At 28.7% G+C, this 26193-nt stretch overlaps 1 protein-coding gene across 6 annotated transcripts in view; it reads right to left on the bottom strand.

Annotated features, from left to right (window-relative positions):
• Window positions 1-5211: 5211 nt before the first annotated feature.
• LOC107443980 (oxidative stress-induced growth inhibitor 1) overlaps window positions 5212-26193 on the bottom strand; it is a 39237-nt gene continuing 18255 nt past the window's right edge. Inside the window, exons 1-7 of one of the 6 annotated variants that reach the window (XM_087155077.1) lie at window positions 24669-24904; window positions 24498-24590; window positions 23131-23229; window positions 19533-19666; window positions 16450-16641; window positions 13346-13437; window positions 5212-6730 (exon numbers count right to left, since the gene is read on the bottom strand). In XM_087155077.1, coding sequence (XP_087011203.1) covers window positions 5758-6730; window positions 13346-13437; window positions 16450-16641; window positions 19533-19666; window positions 23131-23167 — 1428 coding nt within the window. In that variant the 5' untranslated portion in view covers window positions 23168-23229; window positions 24498-24590; window positions 24669-24904 and the 3' untranslated portion in view covers window positions 5212-5757. Of the gene's footprint in view, window positions 6731-13345; window positions 13438-16449; window positions 16642-19532; window positions 19667-21247; window positions 21301-23130; window positions 23230-24497; window positions 24591-24668; window positions 24975-26193 lie in introns of those variants that run through there. The other 5 variants (XM_016058015.4, XM_071187606.2, XM_071187607.2 and 2 more) reach the window with 5 other exon arrangements.

Below are 26193 nucleotides of genomic sequence, written 5' to 3'. Positions count from 1 at the left end.
ACAAAAATAAAAGGGAAAATTTACAAAGAGAAAATATCAACTTTTTAAGTTTCATTCTCAACTAACTTAATTTCGAGATTTCAAACCATTTATTGATCTAATTAGTTATTACTCAGAATACGAAATTATATTTGTTCTTTTCACTTATTGGTCTTTCTTTTCCAGTAACATTGCGTCATAATGATTTTTGGTTTAAGAACGATTTTTTTTTTTAAATAAATAATTTTTTTAAAAATAAATTTACCACCTAAAATTAATTTGATTTGACGTTTTTTTTCCTAGTAAGAAGGTGGAGGTAGTGGTGGAGAAGGTGGAGGTTTACCTACTGTAAATTATTAACCCTAAACTTGAACTTCTATGATTATGAATAACCGCATTTTAATTAAAAATACGGTTATTATTAATACTAACCGGTCAAAATTAATAACGAAAGCTTCTTTTGGTCATAGTGAGAAATAAAAAGGGGAGATTTCCGTATCACGATCTGTGACAGAATAATCGCCAAGTCTTGGCAACTTTCGGGCAGCGGCAGGCAAGGAACTAAAAGAAACATCACAAAAAGGGACCAACTCGAAGGGTATAACTCGTAGCCACCACCCGGGCAAACATCGAAATATTTTTTTTTTAAAATTTTTCCATTTTAAACTAAATTTGGCACTTTGGAGATTGTAGTTGGCGTAGCAGATCCGATACAGAAATAACCCCAATAAAAACGCGGAAGAATGACAGTGACCAAAATTTATAGGTTATTATAAATAATAACCGGTTGTTATAAATTCGCTTAAATTATTCACTTTCACTGGTTTATTATTAATAATAACTAACTATTCACATTGACTGTAACACATTTGCAATTTACTGTTGTTGTTGTTACTTTACGTCGCACTAGAGCTGCACAATGGGCTATAGACGACGGTCTGGGAAACATCCCGGAGGATGATCCGAAGACATGCCATCACAATTTCGATCCTCTGCGGAAGGGATGGCACCCCGCTTCGGTAGCCCGACGACCTGCGCGCGAAGTCGAGCACTTTACGGTAGCACAGTTTAACAAGGACTAATACCGCACACCCTCGGTCCCTACTCAGACTGATCCAAGTGGTCACCCACCTGCACACTGACCGTAGCGAGTGATGCTTGACTTCGGTGATCTGCTGGGAACCGTGTCTTAACGATCAGTCCACTGCGGGACTGCAATTTACTGAAAAATAAAGGCAATCATTTTTTAAATCTATTTTATTAATGCATCGATTTTTTTCTACATTCCCGTATTTTTTCCTGAAAGTATATAATATTTTTTGAAACTATATTTTTAAAAAAAGTAGTCATTTTTACAACATAAGATTTTTTTTTTAATGGCGGGCACTTGGAACTATTGTCCATTGGCCACAGAAAGTGCCAAAACTGCTAATTCTCTTTTCGTTACCACGTAGCCACGGCGGTGGAGCAGCGTCGCCCACGCCACACTACCACAACCCGTATATACGGCGGGTCTCATTCACACACAAAGGAGAAAGGCCATAGAACACAGATAGAGAGAAAGAAACATCCATGCCCAGAGCGGGATTCGAACCCGCAGCCACTGGCTCCGCACTCAGGCACGCTAGCCGCTCGGCCACCTGGCCGGCACAACACAAGATTTAATTTTTATAATTTTGAGAAATTTAGCACTTTACTAATATCCATGAATATTTTAATGAAATATGAAATAAATAAATGTAGAAAACTATATATAAACGATAAAATTTAAGAAAGTATTTTGAGTGCAAGGGACTGTTCATAATCCACAAGTAAAAGCCAAAGATTTAAGTCTATTTTTTTAAGGACAAATTTTGTTAACACTGAAGATTTTTAAAGATATAACCATCTTGGAAGATATTTTCTCAGCAATTCTACATGATTCACACTGGTGTTAAAAAAGTAAAATTTTTTAATTAGAATAATTAAAAAAGCATAAATTTCAAAACCATTCTTTAAAAATCAAGCAATTCAGTTAAGAGAAAATTTAAGAAAACTTTCTTTTCTTTGGAAAAAATTTAACATAACATGCTGAAAAGTATAAATAAGTAGGACACATATTCAAAATACTTAAATCTTTATTTCTATTATAATACTGTAAAAAGAGGCAGATCTTTAAAACAAACGCTGCATACAAGTAAAGTTATATGATTGCATTCTTAGACTGTCATGAAACAAAGATACAGTGTAGATATCGCACTAATATATTATTCACTAAAGCTATTATTTTTAAAGACAATGTAGAACATTTTAAAAAACATTTAATGGTTTTATAGTTTACAAAACCAATTTCTAAGCTAGTGACAACCATGTTCATTACTACAATTATGATAAATGTTTTGGAAGACAATTGTTTTAGAAAGTTTAAAAAAAAACAAAAAATAAATTAATTAATATTTGCTCAAAATCTGTCAATTACTTGTTTTGAATTTGAATTGAAAGAAAATTAACATTTATTATTAACACAAATTTAAATAGGATAAACTAAATTTTCAAAATATATAATGTTTAGTGGCATATGCATAACTGAAAAAAAATGTCAAATAAAATGTCGAAATATAAAAATTAATAAGTCAATTCAAAAAAATTAAAATGTATATTCACTAAAAAAATAATAAAAATATGAATGTTACATACCGAAGTACTCAAAATAGACCTTTAAAAGTTGTACATAAAATTACCCATTTAAAAAAAAAGCATATTTTTAAAAGGAATTTATGTAATAAGACAAAGTGGCGTAGTTGCTACTAGGTTTTGCAATTTTTTGTTGATCTAAAAATTGTGGTATTACTCCAATAAAAGAATAATTCATTATTTATTAAACTGTTTTTGGACTTGCATTAAGAAATGAAATTGATAATACTGCAAAAATTATTATTCACAAATTATGAAAGAGTTGGTTATCTTTATACAACAACATCAAATAATGATATATTTAATTAACCCCTTCTCTGTTTACATTGCATCTTAAACGTTCAACATTATGTGCCCATATGGTTGGCGTCACATGCAATACGATGAAGAAAAATTTGCATCATTGAAATTGAATCTGTCTTTACTTGCACATCTTTAAATCCTGTGATTATTTTTGTATTTCTAAATATTGCGAAGAGATGGTGCAAGTATTCCCATTTTCTTGACAATTTTCGCAGTGAGATTTCTCACTATGAATTGAAATCAGAATCATTTTGTGCTTTCTGTAATTTTTTTTTTTTAATGATAAATGTGAGCTTTTACGCTTTAATGCCCAAGAATGATTGTAAAGCTGTTTTAACAATAAGGTTGGCAAATTATTTTCCAAAATATTTTTTACCAAATTTTAATGATTATTTAATGCAGATACTTATCCTAAACACCTTAAAGCAATAGTTATTAAATATGTTATCATAGTGTATTTTTATAAGATAAAACTTGCGTGCATTACAGGGAAAACTGGAAATCAGTGGGCAGGACATCACATAAGTCACCACCAATAGGTCAAGCAAACAACTGTTGCTGACAAAAATATATTTTACATTTTCAATTTTAGGATAGAACATATATTAATTTTCAGCAATTAAAAAAATCCAACAGAGAAGGGGTTAATGATGTGGTCATCTTAGGAGTTTCATCAAATCAAGATATCTTATATATCCGAGCAAGAAAGCAATAAACGTAACATATATAAGTTATTTTCAAAGACATTAATCTTATTATTATTCAACATCTTATAATGAAGTTATATAGCATATACAAATGCATCTTGAAAGACAACATTGAACAAATATACAGTCACAAAACTTTCAAAACAGAGAAATGCAAAATATGTATATTCAGCTAAATTCTTTTTCATCACATAACATAAATAAATACAATAAGATCATCCCAAGTATCAATTACATTAGAGATTTAAAATCAAAATCTTTAAATTTTAAAGTAATATTATATTGTTAATATTACAGAAAATTCATATTTGCACACATTAAGTAAGGAATAAGTAAAATCCAAAGCACCATTAGAAAACTAATGTAATAAAAATAAATTCAACAATGTTACACCAATTAACAACTAAAAAGTTTTTTTTTATTAAAATATTTTACTTAAATTTAGTCTTAAAAACTCATTTGTGTACCTTTTAATTACTTTATTTTTCACATCTCAGCAATATTTTTCATTAACATTACATAGAGTCAGAGCAAGAAATTGGAATAAAAAACGTGAACTAATAGATAAAATAGGTAAAAATGAATTAAAAAACTGTTACATATTTAAGTTTAAAACACAAAAATTTGAAATTTGTATGAATTTTTTAAACCACAACATTTTGAACTAAATTTGCTTGGTCCGATTAGAGAATAACTCTGCAACAAATGCAATATGCTTCCTGGACTGTTTGATTACACACAATATAGTTTATAACAATAAAAATCATGGAGGCAAGTTAAAAATGATCTAAGAAATTGAAATATCCTTCATACGAACACATGCAATAAAAAAAATTATAACATTATCTTAAACATAAATTCTTAAGACCCAAAAAAATGATTATGCTAAAGCCCATTATAAAAAATTCTGCACAGGAATATAGATAATTGGTAGAGCCTTGTAAGACTTTTTTAAAAATTTACTATGTTTCTAAGTAATTCAATCAGGAAAAATAATATTCAAGATTTGAGAAAAATGTGTTTTATAAAATATGTATATAGATAAAATAAACTTAATGTAATTTTAAGTGGCATATATTATGAGTAACAAATCAAGATACAGTCAAACCTCGTTAACATGAACTAATTTCTTGTTTCCTGTTAAATTGTATACAGATATAAAACTAGAACAGATATAACAGATATATAAAACAGATATAATACTTTCCACACATCTTAAGTTACAATTTTAAGCTGTTTTTTGCTTTAATAGATAAGAGAAAGTGCCTTGTACGATTTTTATTAAAACTGTTCTGAACCGATAATGTAAAAAATTTTTAACGTGCAGTTTTTGCCACTTTCATTGAAGGTCAACAAGGTTTGACAGTATAAGTTGTAAGGTATTATTTTTATATAATAAGAATTCGAACAACCGCAGATGTTTACCAAATAAAGACCAACAAAAAAAAAAATTGCTATTTTTTTTTAAAAAATCACAAATTGAGATTTATCATAACTTAAAACAATTTAAATCAAATAGAACTCTATATTGTAATAAAAAACTTCCTTCTTTTGTTTAATCTCAAATATTTTCAATAGAAAAAAATTCATCTAATGGTTGGAATGCTTGCATCAATAACAAAAACAGACAGAAGTATTTTCGCAAGAGTTAATGACTATTAATATCACACAGAATATATTTTGAAAAAAAAAAATCTGATATTATTAGTAAAGTAGATAGCAAATATTTTAAAGGACATAGTCTTGAAGCAAACAAGTGCAAAATAACAGGTTCAGAAATTTTTAATAACCGACTATAATAACATCTATTTACAAGACTGTGTAAAGTTTATTTGTGGATTACACATCTATAAAAACATGTAGCTGCATATTATGATACTGTGCATATATAGCAATACAAATAAACTTGATGAAGTTCTTGTTCATGGAAGCATATGCAAGTGTCTAAGAGTGAAACAAAATATAGTGAAATATATGTAAGAATTCAAAGAAATAACAAGAATGGTAAGTTATTTTGAATAGATATTAACTTCAATATTTTTGGTACATAATATCTCTGATAAAGTAATGCAATTAAGATTTATATCAGTGAGCGTCATTCAGATAAAGTAGCACAACAATTCAATAAACTTTCATATTTTGTTTTAACAACATGACTAGCAACTGCAAGACATCCTCCTTGAACAAATCTAACAAAATTATCACCAACAAGAGGACCAACAGCAAATATTCCAGGATAGAAGACACTTTCGTGATTATATAAATTTATATCAACAGGATTCTTTTTACAATCAACAGATTTGTCTGGATTTATACCAAGCTTTAATGCTTTATGCGGTAAATATGACAAATCAGGCTGCCTACCAATGAGAACAAGAACGTGTGAAACATTTACTACTGATATTTCCTTACCATGTTTGCATGAATTAATCATTACTCTGCCATTGGGTTTAATACATTCAATTTTTGAACTAGAATATGCTTTGTAACCTTCATAATGGTCAGAATCTTGCATCATTTGATATACTTTGTAATATTCAGGGTACAAGTCTTGTGGAATTTTATTGAAAATGAGATCTGGATCACAGACTGAACGTCGAAATACATGAATAGTTGGAATGCCATAAAAACGAGCTGTGATTACAGCATCTGCAGCACTGAGCCCTGCTCCCACAATGAGTAACTTACTAACTTTATTAGGTGATTTTTGGTTCCTTATTAATGTTTCTAAATTTGATGATGAATGTGATACAAATGGTAAATTTTCCCCTTCAACATTTAACATATTAGGTTTATCGGAATTCCCAGTAGCTAAAACAACATGTGGAGTTATGTACTTAAAATTTTTACATGTAGATGAAGAATCAGAGACAAAGGTGTAGCCATAAACTCTCCACAGCTTATCAAATCCTAATGCTTGAGCAATGTCTTGTTCCACAGGCAAAACTGAAGTAACAACAGATCTATTCAGAAAATATGGGCTTAGCCCTTGTGATTGGACATATGAATGGTAATAATTGGCAACAGTTCTTACATTAGCTCTTTTCTGCTTTAAACCAGATTGTAACCTAAAGAGAACAAAACATATAGTAGATAATATTTTAATAACCCAAAACTAAACACAATATAGAAATATATAACATCAGAGCATATTTTCAGTTTTTTATACAAAGTTAAAATAAAAATATTTAGAAGCTTTCTGGATGTGAATCTGGATATGATAGGAAAAAATTCAAACAGTTAAGCTTAAATACTTCAATCTTATATATTACAAAAAATATTAATTTAATAAACATTCAAATATTCATTTGATCCCTGAGGCAGAATTTTTTCGAGCTACCTGTGACAAAACTCTCTAGCACTAATATCTTTCTGCAAGATAGTTTTAATAATAACAAACATATTTGTTACTAATTTAAAATAAAACAAACAAAAAAACTTTTTTTAATAGAACATGTAATAATTCTTTATTCTCATATTATGGGGGATATTCTTGCATTTTGTTGGGAGGGAGGGGGGGAGGACAAATTATTTCCTTTGTCTCATTTTGTAAATAATTATCACAATTAAAAAATACTTAAATCATGAAATCTGTAGTAGTAATTGCCGAAAAAAAAAACATCTCACGATTAAGGATGACAAGATCACATGAATAGGGCTCCTAAAATGAGTGTTTAGTTTCGAGATTAGGTTGTTGTAATAAATAATAACGTATTAAAAATATCGGATTTAACGATTATGGAGAAATCACTATCAAACTGAGATTGTCAAAAAGTGATTATCTACATGCATGATTCAATATTATTTATGAGATTCTGTAGAAGAGAAAAATAAAATTTTTTTAATTTTTCAAAAAAAAATTTCTGCACGAACTCTGTAACGTTCTGCGACAATGTCATTTTTTCGACCATTTTTTAAAGCATGCAAATTTTTTGCCTTATCCGTAACTAAAAATATTGTTAAATTATTTCATTATTAACGAATTACAGTGGAAAGTCGCGTATCCGGAATCGGCGGGACTTTCTGAAGTCCGTATATTTGATTTTTGCGTATAATTGACTTCCAAGGTAAACAAAGCTTAAAATGATCTGAATCTGAGAAGCAGAAAATAAATAAACATTATTTTTCGGGCAATAATGTTTTAGTATTAGAATGATATCTAATCAATCATAAACAAAATATTAGAAAAAAAATAATTATTGCTATTTTAAAAATAAATATAGAAAACGAAAAAAATTCCCAGTTATGAAAATATTAATTGCTCTCTCCACCATTTTGAACTAGAACGATTCAAGCAAGAAGGGGAAATTCCCGTCATTCAATAAGGTGGGTAGGTGGAGAAGAAAAATTCATTTCCTCCTTACTTGTCATTCAAGTTGAGGGCGGGGTAGAGACAAATTCTTATTTTCTCTCCCATCATTGGCTATCAATCAAGCTTAAAGGCGTGGCATGCTAATTGGGTTCTCTTTATTTTTTCTTGTGTGTCTAAAGGGGATTCCCCCTCCAGTTTAACGTTCAAAAAGGTTCCAGGAAATGCCTCTTTTACTAGCCAGCTGCATAGAAAGAAGGGGGAGGGAGGGGACTCAGTTGTGCTCTTTTGAAAACACCCCCCCCCCCGTTTCCTGCATTCCAGAGGAGGAGCGTCATGGTCTTAGTAGATCTTCTGTTGATTTATGGGTTCAATGCATAGATCTCTAGAAGCTGAGAAGGGGAAAAACCTGTCAAAAGACTTCGTTTTTTTTTTTTTTTTTTTTAAGGAGAGGGAAAGATGAAGAAATGTTTGTTTATTTTGATTGTTAAAAAGTGTCCGGGAAATCGACCCTTCCGGAAAAGGGACGTCCGGATATGGGACGTTACACTGTAATAGTTCTTCTGTCATCTTCTTTTATCTTAGCAAAGAAAGGAGATAAAATGATGCTGCTTATGTGAAATATTTTAGACAACAGCATCTTTTGAACTTTTCCTCTGAACAACACAGGTTAAAAGTCCCCACAAGTTGAAAAGACAAATTAAAAACTCAAAATTCCCTTTCCCCATGGAAAATTCTTTTCTTTTTTTAATCAATTTGACCCTTGCACCAGGGTTTGCAGGTTAAAATCAAATGTTTTTTTTTCCCTAAAAAAAAACAAAGTCTCGTTTTTCTTAAAAAGTAATCTCTTTAAAAGCTTACTTTTTTATTATTTATAAAAATAGTTTAGTTTGAACAGTACCAAATGAATAAATACTATATTTTCTCATAAAAATTTTTCACTTTTAAGTTTAAATAGTTACTGCATTCCTTTAAATAAACATCAATATGTTATTTTTAAAAGTTTAGATATCATAACTTTCATGCAAAAATATCCATAAATTGATGTGATCATAATGTTCTAAAAATGCTTAAAATGAAATATAGCATCAAATTCATTTTCTGAACACATTTAAAATTAGTTAAATAATGTAATTATTGAACAAGTTAAAATAAAATGTTAGAGGAACTTATTTTTTTTTTTCCATCATGTTCAACACATTTTATGCTTGTTATAATGAAAAGCATATATTAAAATGAAGTGCTTGTTTAAGTTTTAAAGACTAAATTTTAGTTACTGTTATCAAAGTACTATTTTCAATTTGTATTGAATTATGATTTTACTCATTTTTGTAACATTTTCAAAAGACATTTTATGCATTAAAAAATACAAAAAATTCTAACAAAAAATATTCAGAATTAACTTACAATATTTTTGTTGTATTTTATTTTATTTAAAACTTATGTAGGTATATTGGAAATTTCAGGTACATTTTCATTTTTAGTGAAAGGGATTACTGCACAGAAAGTTTCAATAAAACTTGTTGATTTACAGTGGAAAATTTGTAAAGTTAACAAAACAAAATATGGCCATACTTATAATAAAATAAAATAAAGCAACCTCTCTTTACTAGGCGAAGACACTACTATATTTTCATGACAAATTTTCAATATTTTTTAATGGTCAGAGACTGAGGGGTCATTCGGTGTCCAAACAATCCCAGTCCTAATGCCAAGAATTTTAAATTACCAGTGAATGAATATTTCCAAATCAGTATTTACACTGCAATGCAGAAAACTCACATATTTGTTCCTTTTCTCACATTATAAAATTGTTAACATGAGAAATTCAAGCACTCTCTAAATAAATTTCAAAATGAGCAAATATCCCGTATTTTTGGAAAAATTTTCAAATTCCACTATTTTTCATTCTTTTTAATGTTTATTTCACTTATTTAGCTTCCCTTGTCACTCGCCTTGTTCAGACATGATTTGAGCGGAAGAACAGCCCTTCTAAACCAAGAAACCCCTTTCAAAACACATGAGATTGAGATCCCAATACGTTTAAATTCATTATTTTTACATGAATGTAAGATGGAAAAATATCTAAGAAAACACCTTCCACATAGAGAAAAACAAATAAAAATTAAACAAATGCCGATAGAGATGAACAAAACAAATATAGACATAATTCAGCCAAATGGAGAAAAAAAATTAAGATCGAAATTTAGAGAAATGGGTGAAAATGGAAAATCAAATAGCATTATTTACATGCTCTGCAAACTTTGCCTTAAAGTGAAATAAGAAGAATCCTTTTAGAAGCGGTAAGTAAGCCGAATCAGAGTAGGTGGAACCCAAAAAATCGCCAGCAGCTGATTATATATCAGGTGGAATCGACCATAACAGTCACATTTTTTATGTTTTTAAAAAATTCCAAATATATTTATCATTTCTAGAATATATTTACAATTTGTATTTAATAAGTTTAATTCACCGTACATTAAAATTTTGTAACTCGAAGTAATTAAGTTCTTTCTCTCATGAATTTTCATTATCTGTATTAAATGAACTGAGATATGACAGATGCTTATAAAAATTTGCCTAAAACGGTCATTACTACAACTGCATTTCAAAAACTACATTTATTTATGAGGAAACTCCTTACATCAGCAAAATAAAAAAAATAACCATGAAATCCATAAAATAGTCTATAATCTCTATTCACCTTTCTTTTGCGTTGAGGTAAAAAAAAAAGGGTTTGGTTGACTTCATTCTTTTCAGTTGGTACTTTCTAAAATGCAGTTGAAGATCAAATGATCGCCGCTGTGTTTTTATTTAGCTTCATGGTATATATAACATTTTATCCAAATTATTAATTAATTTCCAAACATGTCTCTCTTCTTCTTTTCCTCTGTTATTGTATTTCAAAGATTTTTGTGCATTTTGCTTTTCAACTGAATCATTAGTTAAGAAATATTTTATTTCAGCAGTTTGGATGAATTTTGCACTGAATTTGAAGAGAATAACCCCCTACTCTCATTTGTACTTAAACGATTTCAATAGGAAAAATTTTCCATTTTAACCAAATTTTTTACATTGCATTTTATTTTCTTCGTACATTTGCTGTTTGGATATATTTTGCATTTCAATTGAAGAAAGCTTGCATTAGAACTGTTTCCTTCATTAGTATTTTTTTCACATTTCATGATTAGGACGTATTTTCCATTTTAACTGAATTATTCTATTAAAATGTGTGTTTTTCACCATCTTAGAATTGGATATATTTCAACTGAAGTAATTGCTTAAAAATACTTTTTTTCCTTTCCTTACCTCTAGCAATGTAGATAAATTTCGCATTTTAACTGAAATAAATTATTTTATTTTTGTATTTTGTGATTTTAATACATTTTGCACACTGATTAAATTAATCGTTTAGAGCAACGTTTTTTCCCCCCTGCGACTTGAATGTATTTTGCAAATAATTAGTTAAGACCTACTTTTTCCTTTTTCGCGTTCAGATCTTGCAGTTTCGCAATTTAGTAATATATTTTGCACGTTAACTAGATTAATAATTTACAACTTGTTTTTTTTTCCCACTTTCTTTTAAAAACCTCAGTAATTTGGATATATTTTCTCACTGAAGGTCCTGATATAATAAGGTTTAATAGTATAAGTGAAAACTACTATTCAGAAGCAAGAATAGTCATTAAAAAATGTATACTGATTACACATTTCCAAAAAGGAATATCTGAGTGGGTAAGTTTAGGTGCAATTAATGTAGCATGCTTTCACTTTAACTTATCTTTATTAGTTCATAGTATGCTGAAATTTCTATTTTATATTAGAAAAATAAGTATTTCCTTGAGATAATGAGGCAAAAATATTTAATGCATCAAAAAAAAAAAAAAAAAAAAACTATTGAAAATTTTTGTAATCGCATAATTAAAGAAATAATTTTCTTTGCGCCTATTTGTGTTCTCTTATAATTTTTCAATCTCAATTTTAAGAAATCTCATTCTGTTTTTGGAAAAGGGTGAGAAATTCTCCCCCACATTTTTTTTCTGTGATGAAAATCCTGCTAATGGACACTTAGAAGAGTAGGATGAGATTTAGAGTTGGCAAATTAGCAGCAAATAACAGACAAAAACAAAGCCAGCATTGTGTTAACATTAAGCTTTAAATAATCTGACTACAGTTTAATCACTAAAATGACCGTGAGAATTTAATATAACCTTGTAACAAAACATTTCTGGGGTTAGAGAAATAAAGCAGCTTAACCCACTGGCGGTTATGGAAATGGGCAAAATTGGGAGAATGTTTCTCCCCTACACACAGTTCCCCTATCTATTAACATGGGAAAACCGGTTTTGCTATGCAGAGAAGACTGCAGGTTAAAATGCGACTTTTTACGTGCAGAACCGTCAGTGGGTTAAAGTTAAAAATAGTTTTTTGATATTCAAATAGTCCCAACACTGAATTAATGACTTATACACTTGTATTGAATTAAAAAGTTAACCATTAAATTGATTGCTAAGAACATAAGTATTTATATTTGCTTTTCATAAATTGCGATAAAAATTAAATAATTGATTTAACTTAATTATATTAGAATTAAGAACGATAAAAAAATTAAATTTAGGAAATCAAAAAAATTTTACAAGTTAGGAAATATATAATGCCTACAATGGTATCACAATGCTCCGTTATGTTAAAAAGCAAATTGCAGACCTTGTAGTTGGTAAAAACAAGGACATTATTTGTAAAATATACATACATTAGACTATTTTTAAAAAGGGTAAAGAACTAAAGAAATGTACAATTTTCTCTGGCAAACGAATATACAACTGAGCATTTAAATTTGAAATGATAAACTTTATTTTAAACAAATTTTCCCACAAACTTTCAATGTATGGTAAAATGTGGTTCAAATAGCCATAATTACTTCCCATTTACAATTGAGCTTGTAACTTATAAAAATTATTAGAAGTTTTATAGTGTTAACACATAAAGCAGTAGATAGTCAAGCGGATGAACATAAGTCATTTTGTTTTAACCAGAAGTTTATATGCATAAATTGAAAAAAAAAAAAAAACATCTTTTTTAATATTTAAGCCTTTTATTAGGTATTATGTCAATGCAAAATTAGAATATTTTAATAGTAAGGAATATTAATATCTCACAAAGACACCGGAGACTACCTAATTTAACTATTTTATAACAATTTACGACTATGTTCTTGGGTTTAATTTTAATATCTTATGAGAAATGAATAAAATATTGCAATTCTTAAAATAATTTTGTAACATCATATAAATAATAACAATATCATTAACATACATATAAGTAATCAAATAGTAATTTTACGCAGGAAGCAAGAGAAATTCTATCTACATACTTGATTCGATTTCTGTCCCAGTCTTGTATATTGAGACTGGGAAGTTCCATCCAAGAACTGTGACTAAGAGTTAAAGCAGATTTATCCATTTTCTAAAAAATAAAAATTTTTATAAACAGCAACCAATTTGTAACGAATATACAAAAATTTTTTTTAAAAATATTTTAATTAAACTCTCATTAAAAACTCAAACAGTTTAACAAAAAATAAAATTGCTACTGCAAAAAAAAAATTACTGTTACCATGTGCTGTAACTTCTACAACATAATTTTAAGAAATTGCTCATTTGAGGTTAGGTCTGCCTTTAATACTACATGTGCAGTAGCACAAAAAAAATATAAAATATTTAAACAGTTTAGATAGCTATGAAACACACGTTTAAAAATCCTCGACAAAAACAGCAAAATAGACTTTTTAAATTGTATTTAAGAGGTCCATTTAGATAAACATTAACAGATACAAGTGTAGAATAATGACTTTTTATTACTAACAAAAATATTTAGAAAGTAAAGATTATAGTGAAAATTTAAAAATAAGCTACTTCAGATTCTTCTTTACTTCTAATACTTATTCAAAATGTGACAGAATCAAAATGAAGTACAATGAAACCTGTCAAGTTGACCACCCTTGTATGTTGACTACAAGTCGACATAAATTACCAAGAACCATATTTATTCCTCAAAAAAAAAAAAAAGAAAGAAAGAAAAAAACAAATGCCAAACTTTCTGATTTTAACCAAGGTTTTTCTAAAATGTTGACCATTGAAATAAAAGTTTTATAGGAATTGTTGGATGGGCTTCCAAAATAATAAGTTAGTAGGAACATATTTTATTGTTAAACATAATGAAGATCATAACAGGAATATAGGTAAACAATACAAGGAGTTATTGCTGTAATGAGGGCTGGAACATGAATACATATAAAAGAGAAAAGCATACATCAGAAGAGCAGCCACGCTTGAGCATGCGCAATTGGGGGGAAGGGGGATTTTTTTTTCTTTAAATATCAATCACAATTTGCCTTGTGATACCAATAGATAGCATATAAATTTTTATGAGATTATATTAAATTCTTTCAGTTTCTACGAACATGAGAGTTTTACATTTACACTAAGACATTTGAAATTTTTAAATAATAAATTAAAAATTTATTTATTTATTTAAATTTTTTTTTTCTTGATCTAGTAAAATTTTAATGCTAAATTGAATGTCATAAGTTATTTAAAATCAGATGTTTCTTTTAAGTTATTCACTAAATAACGATACCATAAAAATCATTTGATTTTCATTCCTATTTATTTCATTTTGAAAACATTCTGTGATCAAAGATTCTGTGTTTTGGGCAAGAAAATTCGTTCGAAAAGTGTCTCCTTTCTTTTACTTAAAATTAAATATTTTTTTAACTTAAAACTAAATAATGAGTTTGAGCAAAGTTAAAGTAGCTAGAACTTTAACATTTTGGCCTCTTTTTGACTCACTATTAGAATTCTGCAATTCTATACTACCAACTTATGATTAAGTGTTCAATATGACCTAGAATAGTATTTATATATTCAATATGACCTCAAGGTCTTGGCCACTAGCTTCCAAGCTTTTAGTTAAAAAGATTCATATTTCTCCTCTTTAACTTTCTTCCTAACTAAATTATTATGCCTAGCAAGTGTTTCATTAACACTTTGGTTTGTTTTTCAAACATCAGAAATAAACAAATTATTTTAGTTTTCTATTTTTTGTTTGTTAAGTTTCCAGGTCTTTCCCATACGTAAAAATCTTGTCCTGCCAAAAACAGGTTGTGTTATTGGGCTAGACTTTATGTTCAACGGTGGAGGAGTTAGGCTTTCGTTTCCAGAGCTCTAGGTTAATATCACATCTTCCTTAGTTGAAAGAGGTTCATTTTTTGCATAAGGAGGAGTTAAACTAGTGACTGGATTGACGTTAGTTTGTTGTTGCTTCATGAAGTCAAAGTTTGAAATAGGCTTGTAATTATAAAACTCCTCTATGAATCTGATGTCACAGTTCACAATTAATTTTGTTTCTTTTTATTCTACAGCATATAAGCTTTTGTTACTGTTAAATAACAAACAAAAATATATTTACTTGATCGGGGATCAAACTTTGCTTTTTGTTGTTTGTTTGAAATATTAGCTTACTATTCGAAAATTTTGAAATTGGATACACTAGGCCCGAGTCAGAAATTAAAACAGTTTATAAGGAATTAAGTTTTTAATAACACCTCCTGTAGGAGATTTATTTCTTATGTAAAAAGCACAGTTCACACCTCTAGCTCAAAGACTAGGGAAAAGTTCAAATTGTAAAAGGAGAAATTTGGCCATTTCAAACAATGTACTGCCTTTTGACAATTCGAATCTGTTTTGGGCTTCAAATAGCTGATTTTTCTCACCAGATAACATGCTCTTGAGGGTGTTTAAAATACTGCACCACAATATTCTAATCCGTTACCCACACAGTGTTTTGATTTTCATTCTGATTTGTTTTCCTACTTGAGCTTTAGAAATTATCAAGCTTCTTTGACTTTATCTTTCATTTGAAGGAAATTGATCACTGTACAGGGTGATTTGTCGACGTCATTACATACGATGATTTGATAGACCACAGACGTCAGAATGAACATGATTTGGTTGTTGCTTACTTTTGAATTTGGATTCTTTGGAAAATGATGCTGCAGTCTGTTTTAATTGAATATGAATTTTGAAGTTCTTTATGGAATCTTTACAGTTGAAATTTAATCATTTCAGTGTTTAATTTCATTAGATCACTTTCATTTAAATGTCAAAATTTTTCTGAATATACATTGCGATGCCAAAATCTTAACCTCGCCCAGTCCTAGTGCTAGTAAATGATTAAAAATAGAGCTTAAAATAATGAAAAGTCGAATAGAATTAAATTGTTAAGGTTTCAAGTTTTTGACCTAGAAATCTTTATAAATCAGCATTAGTTTTGATGGAAAACTAACAGGTTTCACCGCATGAGATAAAAGTTATACAATTTTAACAAGATACTCAAAGCTTGAAGGGTACCTCAGCAGTCGGTGAAAGAACAAGTCTAGTATGATTTAAAACAAAATACAAAAACTAAATAACTTACTTGCCAGGAACCTCCAGGGTCATCTCTGCCAATTACTACATGGTTAACAGCCTTTAGGGGATCAAATTTCCATGAGATAACAGATGGAGTGTCAATACCAAGATCTGCTTGTGGATGCACTAATGTGTCATATAATACGGATACTGGATTTAATGATCTTCCATCTAAGCCTTCGGCAAGATAATCCAAATCCTAAATTAAAAAAGGTGCATAAAATTTAGTTTTCTCAGACACATAGGTGGCATTTTAAAAATATTTATTTACAATCACACATCTTGAGCAAAACCAGTTTAGATAATTTAAAAACCTCTATTTAACTTTCACTTGCTTGTATGCATTGCAAGTTCAAAAGTTATGTACAATAATGAGAAATAAAAACATAAATAAAAGGTTACTTTGCTCCAATAAAAACATAATACAAAGCAATATTATCTTAAAAATCAAATCTACCATGATTTTTTGTGATAGATATACATCTCTATTCCTATTAACATGATTTAAGATCGTGCACCGTGTTTCGTATTTTCATGATTTTATATCAAATATCAGGCTTAGTATTCACGTGATTTAAAAGCCACTATTATGATTCGAGTTCAAGTGACTTAAAAATTATACATCGGAATTCGTATTCTCACGAATTTAAAATGAAACAGAGAGATTCATACTCGTGTGACTTAAAAATCATTTATTGAGATTTGTATTCATGTGATTTTAAAATCTAATGTTGATATTCGTACTCACGCGATTTCAAAACCAATAATCGAGATTCGTCTTAACTCACTGAATAATAAAATCAACCACTGCAATTCAAATTAACATTATTTTAAAATTAAATATCGAGACTCATATTCACATGATTTAAAAATGGCGCATTAATATTTTTAGTCCAATGTTTATGAGATTTTATGGATAAAAGCATCCTACATACACATTTCTCTTGTGCAATTTCTGTTTTTTTTTTTCAATAATTTAAAAAGTGTTTTTGCACAAAAAATTTTTGGATTCCTATTTCAGCTTTTTTGGTTTTTTAACAAACTTATCCCTGTGGTATGGATCAATATGGAGTTCTATAATAATGAAACATTTAAAAAAAAATCCTAGATTTTCAAACAATTTTCCCCCTTATGTAGGTGGCGACGACAGAGTTAACACTAGTTAGAAGAGTTAATCAATGTGCAGAAAGTTTTTAAATTGAGATTTTGCGTTTGTAGATAGTTTTTCATTTTATCTAAGTCTGATCTAGGCATAATTTTTAACCACTTTATTTACAATGATCAAGTTATAAATCTCGTGTTCCAATCACTTTTGCTTTGTTTTTCTTTCTTTTTTTTTACCATTTTATTATTAATACAATATTACTATGACAAGCAAAGTTTGAATCTGAGTTATCACTTTCTGAAGTGCTTGAAAAGAACATAATTTCCTGGCTTCATTAACTAAATCGGAACTTTTGTGATCCTCCTTCAATTCAGAGACACTTTTGTGACAATTACCATTTTCTTGATTGGCAGGCACCCTAGTGCATTTATTTAAAGCTGTTGGAATTAACTTCAGGCATCTGAATGTGTGCATTTAATCATAGCAAACATTTTACGCAACTGGTAACATAAAAACTTTGATAATTCTGTCGTTTAAGTAATATACCTATAATCCAGAAATTTCGGAAACCCGAACCTTCCCATCCCGAGAAGTCCAGATTTCCGAGGCTATATTGTATATTACAATTTGTTACTTATGTGGCAGATACATTATAATTAGTTAAAAAACTTTTTAAATTGCAAGAAACATAAGCTGAATTACCAGAAAAATCTAACTTCAATGAGTGGATAAAAAAAATTTATATGTCAAAATATTTTAATAAAACAGTTGTAAAATACTAAGGAGAAAAACTAACACTTATCAAATTGTTAAAAGTTATTTTAAACAAAATCCATCATGGAAAAAAAAGTTTCCAAAATGTATGCACAGTTGTATTGCAAAAATATGCAAAGAAAACCTTAGGTAGTGCAATAAAGGAAAAATGACAAAAAAATTTTACCAGTCTGGATTTTTATGTATTTTATTGAATAAGTTATAACACTCAGGACAATTTTTAACTTAAAATTTATAATCTGAACATCAGGAGAGATTGTGAGCCCAACTCAAAAATCCTGAAAATTTCTTGAGTAAAATAATTAATGATTCATTTCAAGAAATTAATGTCCTTATAAATTTAAATTATTGATATTTTCAAAACATGAAATACAAAATAAATTTATGCAGCATAATTTAAATGAATAATTATGCATAAGTTTACTTTTATCTCTAATCACATTTATTATTCTACCAGAAAAAATATTTACAAGGGAAAGAGATGCCAAGTATAAATTCTAGTTCTAATATTTTTAAATAAAATATACAAGAATTTTTATACATAAATGTGATCAATGATGAAAATAATGATATAATGAAAACATTTCTTTTCTCTTTTAACTCATGAAATCAAAAATTCTACTTCAAATAACAGATTTATTTTCGGACAATTTTGTAGCATAAAGATGTCTTTTCAGGAGGGGGTAATTTATTCATTTATGTTTCTATTCTGACTTGATTTGTTGAAATTGAAAATTAAATTATCTGCATGTAACTAATTAAAGAGAGTGCAAAAGAATGTATTCCAAGCATCTTGCTTTTGAAGCAAATTTCAAACAATAACTGTTAAGCTACAAGAGCAAAATGTACAGCAAACATTTTCTGCCAAGCAATGTTCCTACTTTATAGAAAATTTAGTTAATCCCAACATATCACTCCAAACACAGTAAGTAAATTAATATCATAAAAGCAATAAACAGATATGTAAATAAAACACCAAAATAAACATATTTTCCAATACAATGACTATTTTTTACTCTTTATAACTTTATTATAATAAGCATACGTACTAAAGAAATTTGAAAGCACCAAATTATTAAAATTTAATTAAGGTACTAAAATAAAAGAATTTTAAGGAAAAATTACCATTTTAGAATTGAAGTATATCACTACCTTACTACATATGCACATGGCAATAAAGCATTTAGCTGTATTAGTAATGAATATTATACCTGTTCAAGTATAGACTTTTCCTTATTTTCTTGCAATCTGTGGTTCAGAAAATCTATTGGATGTGTTGAACCATTGTAATATGGCCAGTTACCAGCAAGCATGTATGACAATGTTATTCCTGATGGTCCATTACCTACAAGATGAACATAATCAATAATTATATATTTTTAAGCACAAAAATTATGTTTAATGAGATTTTTATAACAATCAATGGAAAATCTGCAATCATTTGTAAAAGTTTGAAAAAATTTAATAAAAGTTTTGCATGTTTTCTGGTAAAAAAAATCTTTCATATATCTTGTTCAGATTGCTGATGCCATTTTTCAAAAGTAATCACTACGCCACTAGCTCACATTGCAACATAATCAATATCATTTTAATTTATTCCAAATTTTATTTATTAGTTGTTCTAATTTTCTACTCTGAAAAACTGATTTTTTTAAAAATTTAATTTATATTGTTTAGTAATAATTATAGATATGCTATAAATAACATTATTACTCTAAAGTTTGGTTACTGCTGAGACATAGGAAAGCAATAATTATGTATTAGCACCGAGAAATATCTTAAGTTTCAAATAAAGTAGATATTAACTTGGCATTTTATTTATAAAATATCCTTGTTTCTGAAACTAAACTTAAATTTTCCTCTTCATGCATAAAGCACAGAAGTCAACATTCCTAGGCTTTATTCAAAACAAAACAAGTCTAAAACTAAAAATGATAGTCTGGTGCACCCAAATGATGTATTAAGATTCTGGGCATTGTTTTAACATTAATTTATCAAGGCAGAGTAGATAGACTGAAATATACATAAGTGCAATTCTTTAACCTTAAATAAATATCAGTATATTGGATTCGGAGCAAATCGCACTTCACTTAAAATAAACCCTCAAATGAAAATTTTGCGCATGCACATCACTTCAAAGTTAATATAAAAATATTGCTTTTCCACTTTCCCGCTAAATTCCATCATACTTATTTGTACAAACAAGTACAATCAGAACCCCTCAATGACAATTGTTGCTGATGCTGTCGAGAAAAAACAATTTCAAAACTGGTACAGATGCTTAATAAATCAGAGCCTAATTTAATATATTTATAATAATTTATTAACTTAAAATACACATTTTGAATAGGTGTGCCTTTAATTTGAAACAAAGTTTTAATTTGTAACTATATAACTATCTTGATGAAAAAAATTGACTGACTCAGAAACTTATAAATTTTATTAAATTTTTTTATTTGGTTAAGATTGTTTAATCTAGCTGAAATCCTTAAAATAATAATATTCAATTTTTTATATTTTAATGAGCCTACACAATGCAGTGGTATAGTAAGATGCTTTCATATACAAAATTATGGCATTTTTTAAATATTGACTGTTTACACCATTTTCCTTTTTTCATAATCAGATTATGGGGCACTATCAGGCAATAGACAAAATTTAATAGTTATGAATAGATTTTACATACAACGGTTGTAAAAACAACATAATATTCATTAAAAGATTTTTCTTTGAATTTCAAAAAAAAATTATTACACATATATTACCTATTCAGATATATATAATTTTATGTACAAGTAAATGAACAGATGAAAATAAGCAAAGTAATTAAGTTACATAATTTACAAAGAGTATAAAACAGAAAATAGTAATTATATTTAAATACAAATCCTTTTAAAATAAGAATAAAAATTAAAAAACTACTAGCCTTTAATATTGAACCAAAAACTTTCTGAAAAACTGCATAATGGTGTAACGTTGCTGATAAATAAAACAAAATATTTATGTAACATGAAAACACTGTTTATTACAGTTATACAATAACACTATTCCAAACATAAATTAAGAATTTAAAGAAAGAAAAAAGCAAAAATTACATGCCTAGTTTCGTCAAAAATTTTAATTTCTTTAAAAAATTTTATAAGATTTCAGAAATTTTCTACAAAACAGGATTTTATCTCTATGTTACACTGGTCTATTAAAAACTAGATTCTTTGTTGTTTATCATTGTAAAGGCAGAAATCACAACAGAGGTTTAAGAGACTTAAAAATCACTTGGATCTAGAGCACAAAAAATGCTAATTTATTTAATGTTTATAAGAGAAACTAGGGTCATGCAGACTTGTCGGAATTTCAAAATATTGTCATAATAATTTAAAGTTTAACATTGTTTTAAAGTTGTTTATACTAAAAATTTTGGAAATTTATATATAATTATTTATTAAACTTAGCAAGAATAATTGTCTACAGAATCCAAGAAAATATTGCAAAAGAGCATAAAAAATATTATTCATAATATAAATAATACTACTGCTTCCTGAAAAAAAAAAAAAAAGACAAATAATACAATAGAGCCGTGGTGGCTCAGGGGATAAAATGCTCTCCACCCAATGAGGTGAACTGGGTTCGAATTACAGAGATGGCTTATGATACAAACTCCACACCCAGCTAATGCTGATGTGAAATATCCTAAGTGGTAGACAGATTAGACTCTCTTAGCCGTCAGGCTAATATTGGAAGATTTTTGTGGCTATTCCACTCCCTATAACGTGAATAGCAATTTGTTCCATCAAAAAGTCCTCCACAAAGACAATGCAAATTTCGCCCAATACTTGATCAAGGAATCTTCTTAATTTATTGTTCTTTTGGTAGGAATAACTACCAAAAGAACAATAAAAGAATCCCTTCAATTTGTGATGAATTGGCACACAAAAGTACACATTTTAATGTGTAATTCAAGTGTCGTAATAATACATATTAAAAATATTGGGATTTTCAAAACCATGTGGAATTGGAAAGCAATAACTGTCAAGAACAAGATTGAAAAATAGTTTTGATTTATGATGAAATCAGCATAAACAAAAATCAAAAGTGGATTATTTAAATGTGATTCAAAACTTATGAGTCAGAATAATATGGCATTAAAAAAAAAGATTTTAAAAACTAAGTGAAAATCCGACAATAACTGCTGAAAACATAAAAAGAAAGTCTCTTACATTAATGATGTGATGGGCACAAATAAAGTTCATAAAAAAATAAAATGACAACGATATCTTTAAATTTGTATATTAGAATAACGCCATATTAAAAAAAAGATTTTTAAGACTGAGGAAATCCGTGGCAATAATTACCTAAAAAGTGATAGACAGCTACAGATTTGCCACAGACTTAAAATTGATGACTCAAATGCACAGATAAAATTTTCCAGCTTTCTTTTATATTTCCAAAAAAGAAAAACAAAAATTTCATTATATTCAGAGGTACTCTGGTGGACGGCACTTAAGCACCTGGCTGTGCACCCCTAGTGCTGACACAGCTTTCACGTCATTTTCAGACTACGGATTATTAACAAGAGGTATGCTCACAAGTTTAAAATAATATGCAATCGAAAAAGATGTTTGGGTGAGCGAAAATTTGGTTCAGGCATGCATTTTAAAGTCAAACATGCCCAATATGCCATGTAAAAATTTTATGATTATTTAAGCCCTCATACATTAAAATTAAAACACCATAATTTGAACACTCAGCATCAATAGAATTCTACTTAAAAAGTATAATATGTAGCTTCTAAATATAAAAACTTCCACTCACCAATGATAACCACATCTTTAAATATTTCTTCTTCCATAGGTAGATTATTACGCTGATAAATACAGCTAAATATCTTACTAAAAAGCCAGTCTAAGTTACCTGCAAAACAATAAAGTTGATTCAACAAAATAGCTATAAATAATTACAATTTAATTAACAATAACACAATATATGAAAATATAAATCAGTTAAAGTCAAGTGGAAGCAATAATGTAATATTTCTGTATTGGTACCTACACCAAAATTATCGCCATGTTATGGGCTTCAAGGCAATGGGTCTGAGGAACTAAAAAAAAAACATCATATAATGGGTCCACCTCGGAACGTAGCCACTCCCCAGGTAAACCTCAAGGTTACATATTATTTTTAGAATTTCAAAACCTTTTGGCACTTAGACAATCTTAATTAGCCAATATATCCATATAATCTCTAACAAATGAAAGGATATTAATAGAAAATAGTTTACAATCAAACTCATCTAAAAGTTGGGGAGAAATACAATCTGCTTCTTAAACAAGTGTCAATCGAAAATTTTAAAAATAAAATCTATATTCAAAACTTAACAAATTGCTAAAAACGGCTTATTTATAAAAATTTTTCATTTACACCGGTCAATAGTTTTTTTTTTCTTCAACTGATTCTAAACAAGTGAAGATTTCTGCAATCTGCGGCAGAATAATCTGCAGGTTTCGCCTACTTCCCAGCAGCTGCCAACAAACAACTTAAAATAAATAAAAAAAACATCACAGAAGGATACCAACTCGCAAAGTATAACTTGTAGCCACTCCAGGTAAGCCTTTACTAATTTTTTTCTTTCAAATTTGCAAGTTTAAGATCTAGTTGGCAATACTAGTTGATGCCGCAGATCATGATACGAAAATATTCCCCGCAACAATTATCTAACATAATACACAAAATACATCACTAACTCCTAATGATTTCAGAAGTTTGCAATTTCTTGTTAAATTCCAACTGATTCTTCCTCATCACTGTCAAATTCTACATTTTATAAATATTTGGTGACTAAAAGGCTCAGAGACACATACGTCATAAACAACAGATTTAGAACAAGAGTTTGCATAACAATATTTTCCTGTTAGTTATTGAAATTGTGTGATTCATGATAAGACATATCAGAAACTTCATACATTCGTTTCTCTATATTGTTTATCGATATACGATTTCAGAACAAACTGAACTAAAAGTATTTTAAACCCCTTTTTAAAGAATGTAAAGTTTTATTCCACAGTAGAATACACTTTTAAAAACTTTAATAAAATAGCATTTATGATGTTAAATAAAAATTAAGACGTTAAAATAAGAGTCGAAAAGAAGAGTACAAATTTCAACATTATTACATAACAAACCTCAAAATTAAATGGTTAATCCCAAGGAGTCAGTTTTTATAAGTCTTCCCTCTTCATACTTAAGGAATATAGCTAAAATGTATATTTAAAAGGCTAAAATACACATGACAGATCTAATTATAAACACGAAATATGAATGTGTAAGATCATTAAAACACTGATGCAACTTACAGTAGGCGTATTAAACACTTTGATCGGATTAACCGGCAGCAGAATATACTGCATTTTGTTATAAGATGTTAAATAAAACAGTCTGGGTCTACGATTGATATGACCCTTATTATTAAAGCAATCTCGGAGACAAAAGATTAAAGAATTCATCTCAAAATTAAAATACGTAAAACTTAAATATCATACAGTAGCCTCAATCTTACATAACCAAATCATCGAATAGCAACTGTTAAGCCGGCGATGCCAATTTTGGAAGTGAAATTTTGAGCTCTTAATGAAAACAAAACTGAAACTATTATCACGGACTTCCTTGTTTGCCGTTATTACTTCTTTTATCTATTTCTTTGGAATGAGATACCGATATAACGTCACTTAAAACGTTATGCAGCAGCAATGAATAATTAAATTAATTTTTTATGTATCAACAGAAACAATGTTATTTTTTTTTATTAGAAATCATATTTTCCAAAGATGATGCAACATATTGCGTACCTTAAATATGGTAATTTTTTTTTTAATGAAATTAAAAATTCTACTTTTTGGTATCTTAATGAAAATATTTTTATTTTATAACCGTCGTTGAACTGCCGAGCCATGTTTTGGGTTAACGACTGTTAATGTTCAACTCCATAGCCTTGTAATTTTGAGTCCAATCCAGAAGACAGGGAACTCCGGGATCTAGAATTGGGAGAAATTCACCTGGATGGCTTTTTGATCGAACTACCCCGCATTTGCGTTACATGGAGAGAAAAACCAAGAAAACCTCCCCCGGTTAGCCTGATGGTAAAGGGACTCCCATGAGCCCACTGAGGATATTTTACGTCAGCACTGTGACGGTGTGAGCCGGATGCGGAATTCGTATCGACCAGCCATGGCTGTGACTCGAACCCGGTTCACCTCATTGAAAGTCGGACGCTTTATCCCTGAGCTACCACTTCTCTTAATATGAAAATATTAATTTTGTCTACCTTCAATTAGAAAAACGTTTAATACTTAAATTCATGTCCAGTGGCGTACGTAGACTTAGGTGCGCCCCCCTGAAAAATTTATTAGTGTGCTCTATCTTAGACTTACCACAATTTGCACTATCTGAAAATCGCGAGTTATTATAATATCATATTTAAAAGATCGGAAATTTAAGAAACATAAGGAATTTCTACAATAACCTTTGAAAACACAGTTGTAAAAGTCACTTGTATTAACTATGAAATGGACTTAAGGAGCTTTGAAAGTAATTACTAAAATTTTAAATTATTACATTACAGTTTTGCCGTATTAAAAATATTGAGGCTTTAAGACTTTGGAAATTCGTAACGATGACTACAGAAAGAAAAAAAAAAAGAAAGAAAAAAAAAACTAGTTTTAACGTGTCAAAAACTAAAATGTGTAATTCAAAATTTACTTTTTTTTATTTTCCAAAGAAATTTATATATATATATATATATATATATAAATTTTCTGCGGATATAATCGTGTGGGCTGATGAAAAGATTATATCTTTTATTTTTCGGACTTTTCAATAAAA

The sequence above is a fragment of the Parasteatoda tepidariorum genome, chromosome 11, assembly GCF_982258835.1.
Source record: "Parasteatoda tepidariorum strain Cologne lab strain chromosome 11, Ptep-v5.0, whole genome shotgun sequence".
In the NCBI taxonomy this organism is placed as follows: Eukaryota; Metazoa; Arthropoda; class Arachnida; order Araneae; family Theridiidae; genus Parasteatoda; species Parasteatoda tepidariorum.
The sequence above is the reverse complement of the archived record's forward strand: the minus strand, read 5'-3'. Positions and strand labels throughout refer to the sequence as shown.